Here is a 15358-nt window from a genome sequence, read left to right as displayed (position 1 = left end):
ATATCATTTAAATGTTTAATGAGATCAGAATAACAGCTGAATCAGTGATTTGGGAGGAGAATCTATGACAGATCCTAAGATTTTCCTTGTTTTGAGAACCTTGAGAGTTTTGCAGAGTACTGGGCAGGCATTTTGTAAAATCCCATAACTGGGCTTTCTAAACTATTTCCTCATGCTTAGGGTGGAATTACAGGTTCAGGGGAGGACGGCCATAGAGAAAGAGTATCATTTTCACTCCATCACATGAAGGGGGTTCATTAAATTGTCAACATGACTTATCACTGTCAACTTGATCACCCAGCTGAAGTAGTGTTTGTCAGGTTTCTACACTGTAAAGTTACTTCCTCTCTTTTCCATACCATACTCTTTGGAAGAAAGACACTATGTGCAAGCCACACATAAGGAGTAGAGGAGTGAAGCGTTAAGCGTTGAATGTTTGAAGACTATTTAAAATTCTTCAGTCAATTCTCCCATGTATTTATCAACCAGTTGCTTATATTAATATAGTGGTCTCTGCATTTTTAAGATTAATTTTTATTTGTTTATTTATTTTTAACTGTACCTATTTTAAAATTTTTTTTAATGTTTATTTATTTTTGAGACAGAGAGAGACAGAGTGCAAGTGGGGGAGGGTCAGAGAGAGAGGGAGACACAAAATCTGAAACAGGCTCCAGGCTCCGAGCTGTCAGCACAGAACCTGACGCGGGGCTCGAACCCACGAACCGTGAGATCATGACCTGAGCCGAAGTCGGATGCTTAACAGACTGAGCCACCCAGGCGCCCCGAACTGTACCTGTTTTTTTATTTTTTGTTTTAAATATAATTTATTATCAAATTAGTTTCCATACAACACCTAGTGCTCACCCAACAAGTGCCCTCCTCCACTCCCAATGTTTATAGCAGCACTTTCAACAACAGCCTAAATGTCCATCAACTCACAAATGGATAAAGAAGATGTGGTTTATATATACAATAAGATTAATTTTTAGGCTGCACTCCAGAAGTGCTCCAGTTTACATCTTCACCAGCAGCACATAAGTATGCACAAGTATGCTTATTTCCCCACAGCATTAACCCTCAACGTTGTAAATCATTTTAATTGTTGCTAATCTAGTAGGTGAGAAGTGATATCTCACTATTATTTGGATTTTCATTTCTTTGATTACTAAGATTTAATCTGTTTTCATATAGTAATAGGTCATTTTTATGACTTCATTTGTCAATTGCCTGATCATGACTTTGCCCATGTTCTTACTGGAGCATTTGTCTATTCTATATGGATTCGAAAAAAACAAAAACAAAAACAAAAAGAATACCACTTATCCTTATTAGCATATTAAAGTTTGCCTGTCATTCACATTGCATATATTTCTCTAATAATGTGATTTGACTCTCAATCCTATTTATGATGTAGGGATTTTTTAATGTTAAACATTTAGTTTTTTTATATATTTCATATGTATTTTATATATTTCATGTATATTTTATATGTTTATAGAGCTAAATTATCAATCCCTTTTATGATTTCTCATTTTGTGTCATGTTAAAAATGGCTTTATTCATTCTAAATACTCTTTAAAATATTAACCCTCATTTTCTTTTTATAATTTTATTATTTCAGTTTTTAGTACCAAGCTATTGAGAGTACTGTGGTTTTATAATATATTTAAACACATGGCAGGAAAAGATTTCACTTGAAATTCTTCTAATGTATGATTTCCATAATCTCATTTATTTATCCTTCTGTAAAACCGCTTTGAACATTTAAAACATTGTATGAATGATACTCTAATAAGGTGCTAATCTATAGTTTACAAAGCACTTTCACATGTATTATACAGTCATATAAATTGACAAATAATTTTTATAGATGCATAAAATAAAGGTTGTGAGTTTAGGAAACATGTCAAAGGCCATTCAACTGGAGTGTAGTAGAACCAGAATTCAAACCAAGGTCTCCTGACTCCAAATCCAAGTATCATACCATTTCCCAATGGTAACATGAGTATCATCATTGTCCTTGTCCCACAGACAACATTGTTTTCCTTCATGAGCAATAGAATAGTCTCAGAAACTTCTATGAGGCAATTCATCTCTCTTTTCTAGCTCTCAGTTTACTCATCAGTGAAATAAAGTCATTGGACCAGATAATTTTCACAGTACATTCTAACTCAAAAAGCCTATGATTTTATGACTTTCATGCAATATATTCATTCATCTGTTTTTCCTATCCTGCCTCTCTTGCCACTCCTCTCTGTCTCTATAGGCTCACCTTCCTTTATACTGTCATTAAATTTTGAAATTCCCCAAGGCTTTGACTTATGCTCTCCTCTTTTCTCACACTGTTTTTTTTTCTATCCTTAGATGTTCTCTTTGATGAGTGTTACTTCAACCAACACTTGTACACTAATGACTCATTCTGTCTCCAGCCCAGACTCTTCTTCTGTACTTCAGATCTGTTCACCACACTGCCAGCCTAATGTCTCCACTTGGCTGTTTTTTTATTAATCTTAAATTTATTCTGCCCCAAATCAAACTCATGATTTCCCCAGAGCATCCTAGCCTCCTTCCAATAATCCTGTCCCCATTAACAACATTTATTCAGTTTTCCAAACCCAAACCCTGGAATTCATCTTTGAATTACTGCCCTCTATCATTCCAAATACCCAATCCATTACCAACCTCTGCAGGTTTTATCTTCTTTATTTCCCTCAAATCCATTCATTTCTCTTCATACCTACTAACACCATGTCCATCCAAACCATCACCTCTACTCTGAACTACTAAAATAGCATTAACTGATTTGCATTTCTTCCCTAAAACTAAATATCCATAGGCAGCAAAAGAAATTATTCTCAAATTGCAAATCTGATTATATTATCCTTTTGTTTAAAACACTTCAGCAACTTCCCATTATTTATGATAAAGACCACTAACAAGACATGCATGGTCTGGCCATTCTGACTCCCTAGCCTCCTTGCTCTCTATGCTACAGCTGCACTGGCCTTCTTTCATTCCTGAAACACACCTGTGTGTTCCCACCTCAGGACTTTGCATGTGCCATTCACTTCACTGGTGAGGCTTTTTCCTTCCTCTTCAACTAGCTAACTTTGATTCTTCCTAACAATCTCAACTCCACCAGCATTTCCTCCAAGAAACCTCTCTAATATTGATTGGATCAAATTCCTCTACTGTATTTCTGTACTTATCAGTTGTAATTTTACTTAAATGTGGATAACTTGATTGGTGCTTGTCTGCTGCCATTAAATGTAAGCTCCATAATGGCAAGGACTGTTTATTTTCTCTCACCATTGTACCCAGTGCTTGATAGAAGGGGTTTGCAGCAAAAAAGTTACTGAAAAACTGTTGTTGAATGAGTGAAAAAAATGAATAAGGCCATCTAGAAATATTGAAAGCACCAGTTTGCAAAATATATATATCAAAACCATGAGCGCATTCTGACTAAATGGGATGGGTCTCTGTCAATAAAACAAAAGATTTCAGTCAGGATTCATACCTGGGATCAACTGAACTGTTGAAACTCCCCTTTGTTATCAGGTGTGATAATGCAATAAATTCTGCAAACAATTGCCACTTTTTCCAAAATATATCTAATTATAGCCCCATGAACAAACTAGTTCATAGGAAGAGAAAGAAAACAATACCCATTTGAGATTAATTTTATCATATCACTTAAACCATCAGGGCTTCTGGGTAAAATTCATTTCAGTTACGTCCATTTAACAAGCATTAATTATTGGGGTGCCTGGGTGGCTCAGTCAGCTAAGCGTCTGTCTCTTGATTTCAGCTCAGGTCATGATTTCATAGTTCATGAGATTGAGCCCAAAGATGGACCCTATGCTAACAGCACAGAGCCTGCTTGGGATTCTCTCTCCCTCTCTTTGCCCTTCCCCTGCTTATGCACAGGCCTTCTCTCTTAAAATAAATAAGTAAGTTTAAAAAAAAAAAGCATTGATCATTACTTAATGCCAAAAAAAAAAACCCAATTTGATAACATACTTGACAATGAAATGTTCTTTGAATGAATAAATAAAAGACGCATTCTATCTGTTGGTTCCTGTGCCAAGTCTTAGGGATACAAAATAAAGACATCATTGTAGTCAGAGGCTCACAGTGGTCTCCAAAATGGGGTTGTGCATTCCAGGGAGGGATTCACAGTAATTAATTGTGAATACTCAAATACTTGGATATCACTCTATATGTTTTCTTCTCATAAAGAGTATTTTTTAGAAGGAAGTGTTTTGTTACTATTTAATAAATGGATTGGCATTGGTACCTTGTTTGGTTTTATGTCAGCTGGTCCCACACAATGTTTGTAAAGGTATCTTGAGGGAAGAGGGGAAGGGCAGTAACACTTTTACTTGCTCTGAGTAGATTTCAACAATGTGCAGTTTCAACTGGATTTAAAGATTTTATTATCTAGTTCTAAAACTAAACAAAGCCTCCCCGAAATCACTAAAGGAACTGAGAAGAATCCTGCAAAACACAAATTTTAAAACCACAATTCGGAGATAACTCTAATATGCCAAGGACAGTAATGACCAAGTAAAGGAACAGTAAGGTAATAACAGAACTGACACTTCACTGCTACTGACTAAAGCAAATTTACCAAGTGAAGCAATAAACAGTATCTTTCTTAGAAGATATTTAATACACACAAACACACATACATACCCTGTCTCTTCAAAGTGTAAGAAATTAGGCGCTTTTTAAATAAAGTTCATACCATGGAGAGAAGACTTTGAAAATATGTTTAGCAACGGGTCCATCATGAGGTGTTTGGATTTTCTTGTGTTTTACTGAAAATGTTGCATCTTACCTATAAAAGTGCTTAGACATGCACACATAAAAACTGGGGGGGAAGGATTAGCTATCATGTTTCGTTGATTTTGAACATACTTCTTTTAATGTTTTTTAAATGTTTATTTATTTTTGAGAGAGAGAGAGCACAAGCAGGAAAGGGGCAGAGAGAGGGGGATAAAGTATCTGAAGTGGGTCTGCATTGTCAGCACAGAACCCAAGGTGGGGCTCAAACCCACAAACCTTGAGATCATGACCTGAGCTGATATCATACGCCTAACCGACTGAGCCACCCAGGTGCCCCTAAACACACTTCTTTAAAAAAACATATAAAATGAAATACATTCCATTTGGTTTGCAAGGATAACCAACTGAAATCAGGGAAGACAGAAAGTCACATGTTAAATTTCAACAAAACCTTTGCACAATGGTTGGGAGGGACTGACAACTTTGTGTTATGATTTATTAAATTCTGCCAATGAGGCACTTTATACATTTAGAGCCACGTAATGGTGTGGAAATGTCTTCAGCATTCCAAATCAAGTATTTAAATTAAACTTAGAATCATAACATTGAATCATTTTATCACAAAGTATTTCAAAAATCATAAATTCTATCCACATTACCAATGAAAATATTATTACTAAATATAAAGGGGATAAAATGACTAAATGTTTGCTCTGTTAATTTGGTCTTTTTAATTTCTAATTTCGTCAAAGTTTTATAGTATATATTATTAGCAGTACAGTGTTACTGCATATATATAATTTATAAATAAATATACATGTTTGTGCTACTCATGCATAAAATATTTTATCCATAGGAATGCATAATCAAAAATTTTTGGAGACCACTATAATAATAGATCATATTGCCACATATTTTATCTTTTTCTTGAAAACTGAACTTTCCATATCTGGTTAAACAAAAAAGAAACTGATAACTGGAGGGTGGTTGAAATCACAAAAACAACATTATTTCCATTATTCAGCTCATGAATAATATGAACAAAACCATACCTATCAAGTAAGAAGACACTAAAAATAAGGTGATTTATCTTCATGGGTAGCTAATAAGATCTTCTCTAATGATGGAAATGTGTGATAACTGCAAACATTCTATATGTAATTGTCTTACACTTTAATGGCTGGTCTATTAACAAATTTAATGATTCACTTTGTTAGAATTTAAATAATCCACATCTCACTTCAGTTCTTATCAACTATGAACATTACTGAGGTATGAGAATTCTAGACTATTCTAGAATACAAAGATAATACTGACACCCTCAATCAGTGAAGAAATATAAAATAGTACTCTGTTTTTCATTGTTTTCTTGATTTTTGTCCAACACCCTTGGGAAGAGCCACCAAATCACACTGAGTACAACATCTGATGTTTAGATGCCTTCTAGTGAAGATGCATCCTATCCATTATCATGTTTGTATCATAAGTGAAGAAATAGGCACTGCATCAAAAGGCTGTTTCCCCAGACTAAATCAATCCTATGTGTTGAGATGGAATTGAACTAAAATTTCATTGAAATTTGAACTGAACTGAACTGAACTGAAAACTCCAGTCCCTATTCCTCATTAACTTAAGTCCTGTGTTGCAAGGTTGGGAGGAAGGAGAACAACTGGAAGCATAAAAACATTTTCCCCTTTCTTTCTATAGATTACTAAAACATTCCAAGAATCAAATTTAAGAAATCAATTCATCAGAGCTCATGTTGTCAAACTGAGGTAAGTGGAACTATATAAAAATATATATAAGCTTAGGGGCGCCTGGGTGGCTCAGTTGGTTAAGTGTCAGACTTCAGCTCAGGTCATGATCTCATGGTTCGTGGGTTCGAGCCCCATGTCAGGCTCTGTGCTGACAGCTCGGAGCCTGGAGCCTGCTCCGGATTCTGTGTCTCCCTCTCTCTTCCCCTCCCCAGTGTATGCGCGCTCTCTCTGTCTCTCAAAAGTAAACATTAAAGCTTTAATGTTTATTAAATAGTAATATTACTAGTAATATATTAAGCTTATATTAAGCAATATGGCCCATTTGACTTTTGTTCACAGCATAGATAATGAGACATTCACACAATTTGTTGCAATATTATGAAAGTAGTATTATGGGCAGCTTAAAAAACAATGCAAATAAACAAAAACAAAACATGCCACATTTTGATCTATTACTAATGTAAGTAAGCATATCACTTGAATACATGGTAGAAAAAAAAGAAAGGTTAAAGAGAGTTGGGTGAGGGTACAGTAACAAGGCCATCCTACTGTATAAATCCAGTGGATACCATTCACAATACAGTCTATGTAAACAGTGCCCCCTTGGAGTTGTGCAATTCTGTGGTCCTGGGCATATTTAGCCAAGATCAGAACACTATGACCAACATCAAGCTTTTTGGTTTGTATCTGCCTGGAATGCTATAACACAAAGGACCTTGTGGTCAAATCCAAGCATGTGTGGCATGAATTAACAATAAGGGGAGTAGCAGCACGCATTCTAGTTATTTGACATTCCTACCTTAGTTGAATATATACTTATCTGTGTGATGTGATGAGACAGGCCCTCCCAGCTAAAATACTGACCCTTACTGACCTTACCACAAATGCCTCAAATGCCCACATTACCCAATCCTTCAAATAATATGCAAAAGTCCTTTGAAAGGGAGGTGTTTCCCAAATACCACCACCACAAGAAAATTAATAATTCTTATTTGCTGTAGAAATACTTAGTAAGTCCAGAGCATGAACATCTGGTCAGATACGTTTTGTTGAGAAATGAGAGGGGAAGGAAGAATCCATGGGAAGAATAATACCAAATCAATTTTAGTCAGTTCAGCACACTTTCGCCTTAGCACTGTCTTGTGAAAATCTCTGTACTAGCCACTGGCTTTCAAAACTTGTAGGATTGAATGAGTCATCTGTACTATTTTACTTCCCACTTACTGCTCAATCCCCTGCAATCTTACTTCTGATGCCACCACAAAATGCTAATCGCCTTTGCCAAATTCAACAAGAAGATTCAAATCACAAGCTCTAAGCAAATTATATCATCTTCTGTTTGGACCTCTCAGTGATATTTGGTACTGTTGTATTTTTAATCCTTCTTAAAAAAGTACCATCCTGTAGTTTCTGTGACCCTACACACCCTATTTTCCTCTTACCTCTCCATTCACTCCTCAATTTTCTTCACTAGCTCTTATTCCTTCTCTGCACATCCTTCAAATGTTGGACATTAGGCTGTGCTATAAGCCTCTCATCTTCTCAGTTCACATTCTTGACTTTCAGTGGCTTAATTGACCCCTATATATTCATCATTCTCAAAGTTGCATCTCTGGGCCAGTCCTCTCTTCTCATCTCCAGTCATGAATGTACACAGCCATCTCCTTAATGTCATCACACAGGTATCTCACAGACAACTCAACTTACTAAATCCAGACCTGAACCTATCAACTCTCTCCCACCAAATGTTACCTCAAATTAATTGAGGTGTCACTTTCAACTTAGTTGCTCAAGAAATATGTAAGTCATCTTTAATTCCTCCTCTCCCTCAACCCATACATCCAATCATCTAATCTTTCAGTTCTATTTTCTAAATATCCCTAAGATCCGTAACTTTTCTTCAAACAGTGCCCTCAACCATCTCTCTCCTGGACTATGAACAGCCTCCTAATGAGTCTCCTTTCCTCCAGTCTTGCTCCACTCCACATTCTGCAAAGCAGTCAGAAAGACTTTTTGAAACAAAATTCTAAACATATTTCTCCCCTGGTTAAAATCCTTCCATCCTTCCATTGGCCTCTCCTCGGCTCATCTTTCACTATCATCCAAGTAGACTTCTTTCAGTTCTTCACTAGCCCTAACCTCAAGACCTTCATATAAGTTATTCTCTCTGCTGGAAATGTACACACACTTTTCCCCCTTTCCCTTCAGTTTTTTTTTTTTTTTTTAAATTTTTTTTTTCAACGTTTATTTATTTTTGGGACAGAGAGAGACAGAGCATGAACGGGGGAGGGGCAGAGAGAGAGGGAGACACAGAATCGGAAACAGGCTCCAGGCTCTGAGCCATCAGCCCAGAGCCCGACGAGGGGCTCGAACTCACGGACCGCGAGATCGCGACCTGGCTGAAGTCGGACGCTCAACCGACTGCGCCACCCAGGCGCCCCTCCCTTCAGTTTTAAACACAGTGTGTAAATAGAAAGCTTGAGGTACGTAAGTAAAAAAAAAAATCAGGAAAGGATTACCCTTAAAAAGATAGATTGTTACAGTTCACAAGAGGAGGGTACATGCCTCTTTGGTAGAGTTGTTATAAAGATCAAATAAATTAGTGTAAAACACATGGTCCTGTTTGGGTATCTTATTCAAAGTTTGTCATTCACTAAAGATAACCTCTTCTTTGAATTGGTTCTTCTACTTTTGTTAGTCTTTTCTTGTTGACTTGTAGGAATTCTGTATTTATAGTAGGTAGCAATCATTTGTCACTTTCTGTGTTGCAAATATATTCTTCCTGTCCATAGCATATCTTCAAACCTTATGGCATCTTTTATTGTGGAAAGTCAGTTGCAAATAGTCTTATTTAAGAAATTCTTTCTACTCATGTATGTAAAGACATTCGTATTTTCTCGTAAGTTGTAAACATTTTTGCTCATATTTAGACACTTTGTATATGATATGAGAAATAGATTTAAATTTTTCCATATGAGTCATTTTCCTTCCATTTGTGATACCACTTCTGCAATACATTGTTTACATATGTCAAAGAATCAATTTCTGGTCATTAATTCTGTTCCTTCCTATTAAGCTTAATACTTGTCATTCAAATAAAATCTACCACTATAGATTTATCTATTTCTCCTTATGCAATATATTTTGAGGACATAGTGTCAAGTACCTATATGTTTAGAATTGGTATATCTTCCTCAGGAATTAGTTCTATCAAGATATTAATCTTTTTTATCCCTAATTAATTTTTTTAATCTTAAGATCTCTTTTTTTAATGTGTATTTATTTTTGATGAGAGAGAAAGAGTGTGCAAGGTGGGGAGGGGCAGAGAGAGAGAGAGAGAGACAGAGGATCCAAAGCAGATTCGGTACTGACAGCAGCGAGTCCAATATAGGGCTCAAACTTTAGGGCTCACAAAGCATGAGATCATGACCTGAGCTGAAGTCGACCACTCAACCAACTGAGCCACCCAAGCACCTCAGTCTTAAAATCTCTTGTGTCTGATACCATTATAGCTACATTGACGTTCTTGTGGCTATCATTTTTCAATATATTTATCTATCCTTTTATTTTTATTATTTACATATTCTTATAGGTTAGACATTTCTCCTAAAACAGAAAGTTAGATAATATTTTCTAATGCACTATAATCATCTTTGCTTTATTTTAGTGATTATCCTTAAAATTTAAATAAGGAGGGTTGGCTTAATCCATTACCCTTCTTCTACTTGGAACTCATTCATGTTATTATGAATGATGTTTTAGCTCCACCTTATTTATAATGACACCAAATCAGTCATTGTAATGATAGATTACCAGTTTGTCACTTTCTCTGTTCCCTATTTCTTACTGTACCTCAACTCTCCTACGTTCAATCTCTCTCTTACTGAAGTACTTCATTTACAAATTTTCTTTTTTTTTTTATATGAAGTTTATTGACAAATTGGTTTCCATACAACACCCAGTGCTCATCCCAAAAGGTGCCCTCCTCAATACCCATCACCCACCCTCCCCTCCCTCCCACCCCCCATCAACCCTCAGTTTGTTCTCAGGTTTTTTTAATATGAAATTTATTGTCAAATTGGTTTCCATACAACACCCAGTGTTCATCCCAAAAGGTGCCCTCCTCAATACCCATCACCCACCCGCCCCTCCCTCCCACCCCCCATCAACCCTCAGTTTGTTCTCAGTTTTTAACAGTCTCTTATGCTTTGGCTCTCTCCCACTCTAACGTCCTTTTTTTTTTTTTTTTTTTTTCCCTTCCCCTCCCCCATGGGTTCCTGTTAAGTTTCTCAGGATCCACATAAGAGTGAAACCATATGGTATCTGTCTTTCTCTGTATGGCTTATTTCACTTAGCATCACACTCTCCAGTTCCATCCACGTTGCTACAAAAGGCCATATTTCATTTTTTCTCATTGCCACGTAGTATTCCATTGTGTATATAAACCACAATTTCTTTATCCATTCATCAGTTGATGGACATTTAGGCTCTTTCCATAATTTGGCTATTGTTGAGAGTGCTGCTATGAACATTGGGGTACAAATTTTCACAAGAGTCAGGGCATCTGGGTGGCTCAGTTGGTTAAGCGTCCAACTCTTAATTTCGGCTCATGTCATGATCTCACAGTCATGAGATCGAGCCCTGCTTTGGGTTCCATGCCAAGCATGGAGTCTGCTTCAAATTCTCTCTCTCCCTCTGCCCCTCTCCCCTGTTCACGCTCTCTTTCTAAAATAAAATAAATAAATTTTCACAAGAGTAAATGATCTGTAAAGTATCCTTTTTAATTTTTCTTTGGTCTACAAAAAGTCCTATTTTATCTTCATTCTTGAATAAGACTTTAGTATGGATATAAAATTCCAAATTAATAGCTATTGTGTCTCAGTGCTATTGTGCTCTCAGTGTATATATACAATTATATATCACCTTTTTCATTGCTATTAAAGAACCTGTCCTTCAGTCAAAATGTTCTTTGGTAGCTAATCTCTTCTCCATTGTCTGAATATCTTCCATTTGTCTGTGGAGTTCACAGTTTTTTAATGATGTATTTGTATGTGTGGGTTTTTTTTTTATTTAGTATGCCTCAGACTCATTGTGATATAAGCTTTCATGCCTTCATCAATTCTGGATAATTCTCATCATCTCTTGTAATATTGCTGCTCCTTTGTTTTTGTTATTCTTTAGTTTTGCATTAGGTAAACATTGAGCCTTCTCTAGTCTCTTAGCCTCTATTTGATCTGTTTCATCTCTTTATCTGTTACGTTTTGTGTGATGTCTTTATGTTCATCTTTCAGTTCACCAATTTCTCTTCAGCTTTGTCATATTCTATGTAACCTACCCATTGAGTTTTTACTTTCAGTGAAAAGTTATCATTATGTATTCCTGTCTGCAAGCTCTGTTTGTTTCTTTTGTGAACCTGTCTGGTCTGTTTTGATAAAGTCCTATACTTTTCTCATATTTATGACTCCCCTTTTATGTCATTAGTCATTTCAAGTATAGTTATCTGTTAATTTTATTATGTGACGCTTTTGAGGATGCTCTCCTTTTTCTGCTGAATCTAGCTCATGATATGTTGTTTGCCATTGGGATTGTATGCTTATATTTAGTCCCACTTCATAAGTAAGACACTATGCAGCCTGGATTTAACATTCAATATTACAGAGCATTTGTTACTCTAGGAGGATCAGCAGCATATGGACCTTTTTTGTTTGTTAATTTCTTAAAGTTTCTGGAACCATGAAGGTGGTGGTACTATAAATCCAAAACTTTCAGGTAGCTAGGCTCATGATCATGAATTATCAGGAGAATCTTCTTTTTTCTGTCTAGACCTGGAACCCTAAGACCCATAGACCTACAGACCTTTTTTTTTTTTTTAATGACATGATGAGCGTGTTTTTTTCTTTCCAATCCATGCTTTCATTGAGGGTTTAGTTCTTTGAGAATCCTGGTCTTATTTAGAAACCTAATGTTCATCTCCCTATTTAGCACTATCCCAAAGAGTCCTCTCCATTAACTATGTAAATGCTAAAAGTCAAGCCTGTTGGATACTCTAGTGCTTATCACATAATATTCATTTTCCTTATTTTTGGCTTTCCAAGATTTCCCTTCCCTTCACGTGACTTTAGCTTTGCATTCCAAATGAAATGTATTGTATTTTATCAAACACTTCTGGTTATTTTATATGGAGTAGGTTTTTTTTTAATTATTTGGGCTTTTGAGATGTTAGAAATGGATATAAATATTTCTTCAGTGTCTGCTCCTCCATCTAAACTGCAAAATCCATGAGAATAGCAACTGTGAATCTTGGTCACAGCTAATTTCTGAAACCAAGAACAGTGCCTAGTGCAAGAAGGTACCTATTTAATATTGCTAAGTAAATATTAAATTAATATCTGGAATAAATATTACGGCAGAAATGACTATTGAGAAGAGAGGAGGAGGCCTAGAATGAATATGAGAGACAAATTTGTCTAAAGCACCTTTTAAGGAGAAAAGATGGCCAATGTTAGGTGGAGGAAATGATTTACATGGTAATTTACACAGAAAGAAGTGGAAATTATATCCATTTTTGATAATTATAGCCTTCAGTCAAATTATTAAGGCTCACTGTGAGAACTATCTGCGGTTAGCTGATAACAGAGGTAAAATTTTAACATATGACTACAAAAGTTAAATTTCGCTTTTGTAGCCACATTAATGGGTTTAGGTAATAGAAAATTAACCTGAGGCTTTAAGTCACATAAATTTGGAACCTCTCTCCTTACTGGTTTGTTTAATGAGATAAGGGTGTTTTGTTTTATTTTTTAAGATATGTGAAGTCTAATAAAAGCTAATATGTACTGTATACTATTCACTCTTCCCAAAAGTTTTGCATATATTAATGGACATAATCTTCATAACAACCCTTTTTAATGTGAGGAGACTTAAATACAGAAAGATTAAGAAACAAATAACTTACCAAAGTCAAACCATAAATGGCAGAGCTAGTATTATTCAAATTCTGGCATTCTGACTTCAAAGCAAGCTATACCAAATAGTGGATACAACATACTATGCATCAAAATCAAATATTTGTGGAACAGCATTGTGTGATAGATCATTAAGTATGCAAACACTGTTATGTGACCAGTTAAATTCTAAAGTTGAATTGCCCAAATGAATCTTTTTAATGTTTAATCAATAAGAGTATATAAACAGAGCTGAAAATTATAATTATCTATTTTTTAATATATTTATGGTTTTCAGGCAAGAGGGTAATGCTGTGAAAGCAGATGTTGTCATGAAATTTAAATTCACTAGAAACAACAATGGAGCATCAATGAAAAGGAGAATTGAGTCTGTTTTACACCACATGCTGAATAACTCTGGAAACTTGGAAATAAACCCTTCAACTGAGATAACATGCAAGTACCATTTCTATATACCATTTTATCCCAATATATCAACTAAACCAGTTTTAATTCATATTTTAATTTAATGAGACTGACTTTTCTTTCCTTGGAATTAAACTTTATGAAAACTATATATTATAAAGCTAGACATAATACATAGTTCTCTAATATAAAACATTCTAAAATTTAAAGAATCATTTAGCATTCATATAATAAATTTTATTTGCTAAACATTCTTTATTACTTTTCCCTCTCAACACTCCTTATCTCTCAACAGGAGAGACATTACTGTCAGATCTTCAATCTGTAGGTGTGCTGTAGGAATGGTAAATAGCTGCTCAAGGTCAGAGAACAATTGAATTAACACTCCACCTCACCCAGAACCCAGCATGCAATCGGGAGGTGTGTGATTAATACTTCTAGAATAAAGAAGAAAATTAGAAGATTTAGCAACATCCTAACTCCTCTCTGAAAATATCTGTACCTCTTCTTGTCTTGAATCTATTTTCATTTTTTCCCATCCCAATTGCTACCACTCTGGTCCAAGCCAACATCATTTCTGACTTGAACTATTTGCACTAGCCTCCATACTACCCGTTTTATTTACTGTTGGCCCCTTCCAAACTATTGTCCACATACTGATGAAATTATGTTTTATATTTTAAAACATAATCTCATCATTATTTAAAAGCTTCCCATGACTTCCCACAAAAACACAAAACAAGGAAACAAAAAAAGACCTGTAACTGGGATACCCAGGCTTACCCAGGACAGTCCCAGTTCATGTCAATTGTCCTAGAACCATTATTAATATTAATCCCTAAGTATCTTGGTTTGGACAATAAATGATATGACCATCTCATTTAAAGCCCTGCATGATCTGGTTCAAACTTACCCCTTCAGCTACTTATTATACCACTCTTCCTTATTCACCATAATCTGGCCACATTTTCATTTCCTCCACCTGCCAAACTCTTCTCCTCCTGACTCAGGGCCTTTGTATACATTGTTTCAGTTTCTTATAATACTCTCTAGTTCATCCCTTTACATCCATCAGGTCTCATCTGGGTCACTGGTTTCTAATGTAAGCCTTTTCTAACTTCTATTACTCAATTATTTACCTGTATCATGGACTCCATTCTCCTTCATAACATTTATCACAATCAAAACTACAAAATTATTTGTGTGATATTTCTGTTGATTGTCTTCATCCTACTCTGTAAGTTTCCTAAAGGCAAGAACAAGTCTTTCTTGTTCATCCCAGTGTGCTTCTACTACCATCTACTACATAATAGATGCTCCATTAATATTTCTTGCATGACTAAAAAAAAAGACTTGATATGTACATAGAATTTAAGGACATTCCTCCAACTTTGTCATGCACTATTAATAAACCATGATTCCCTTAATATAAGCTCAGGATTA

At 35.5% G+C, this 15358-nt stretch overlaps 1 protein-coding gene across 1 annotated transcript in view; it reads left to right on the top strand.

Annotated features, from left to right (window-relative positions):
• The window catches only part of LOC124521067 (transmembrane protease serine 11D-like), a 56622-nt gene that overhangs the window by 25671 nt on the left and 15593 nt on the right, over window positions 1-15358 (top strand). The window contains exons 4-5 of the mRNA XM_047092246.1: window positions 6496-6563; window positions 13788-13945. Coding sequence (XP_046948202.1) covers window positions 6496-6563; window positions 13788-13945 — 226 coding nt within the window. The remainder of the gene's footprint in view (window positions 1-6495; window positions 6564-13787; window positions 13946-15358) is intronic.

This window comes from Lynx rufus, unplaced genomic scaffold (genome assembly GCF_022079265.1).
Source record: "Lynx rufus isolate CCGP_SWC_20201006 ecotype Redwood Valley unplaced genomic scaffold, mLynRuf1.p SCAF_3, whole genome shotgun sequence".
NCBI lineage: Eukaryota > Metazoa > Chordata > Mammalia > Carnivora > Felidae > Lynx > Lynx rufus.
Note: the sequence above shows the minus strand (reverse complement) of the source record. Positions and strands in the feature narration are given on the sequence as shown.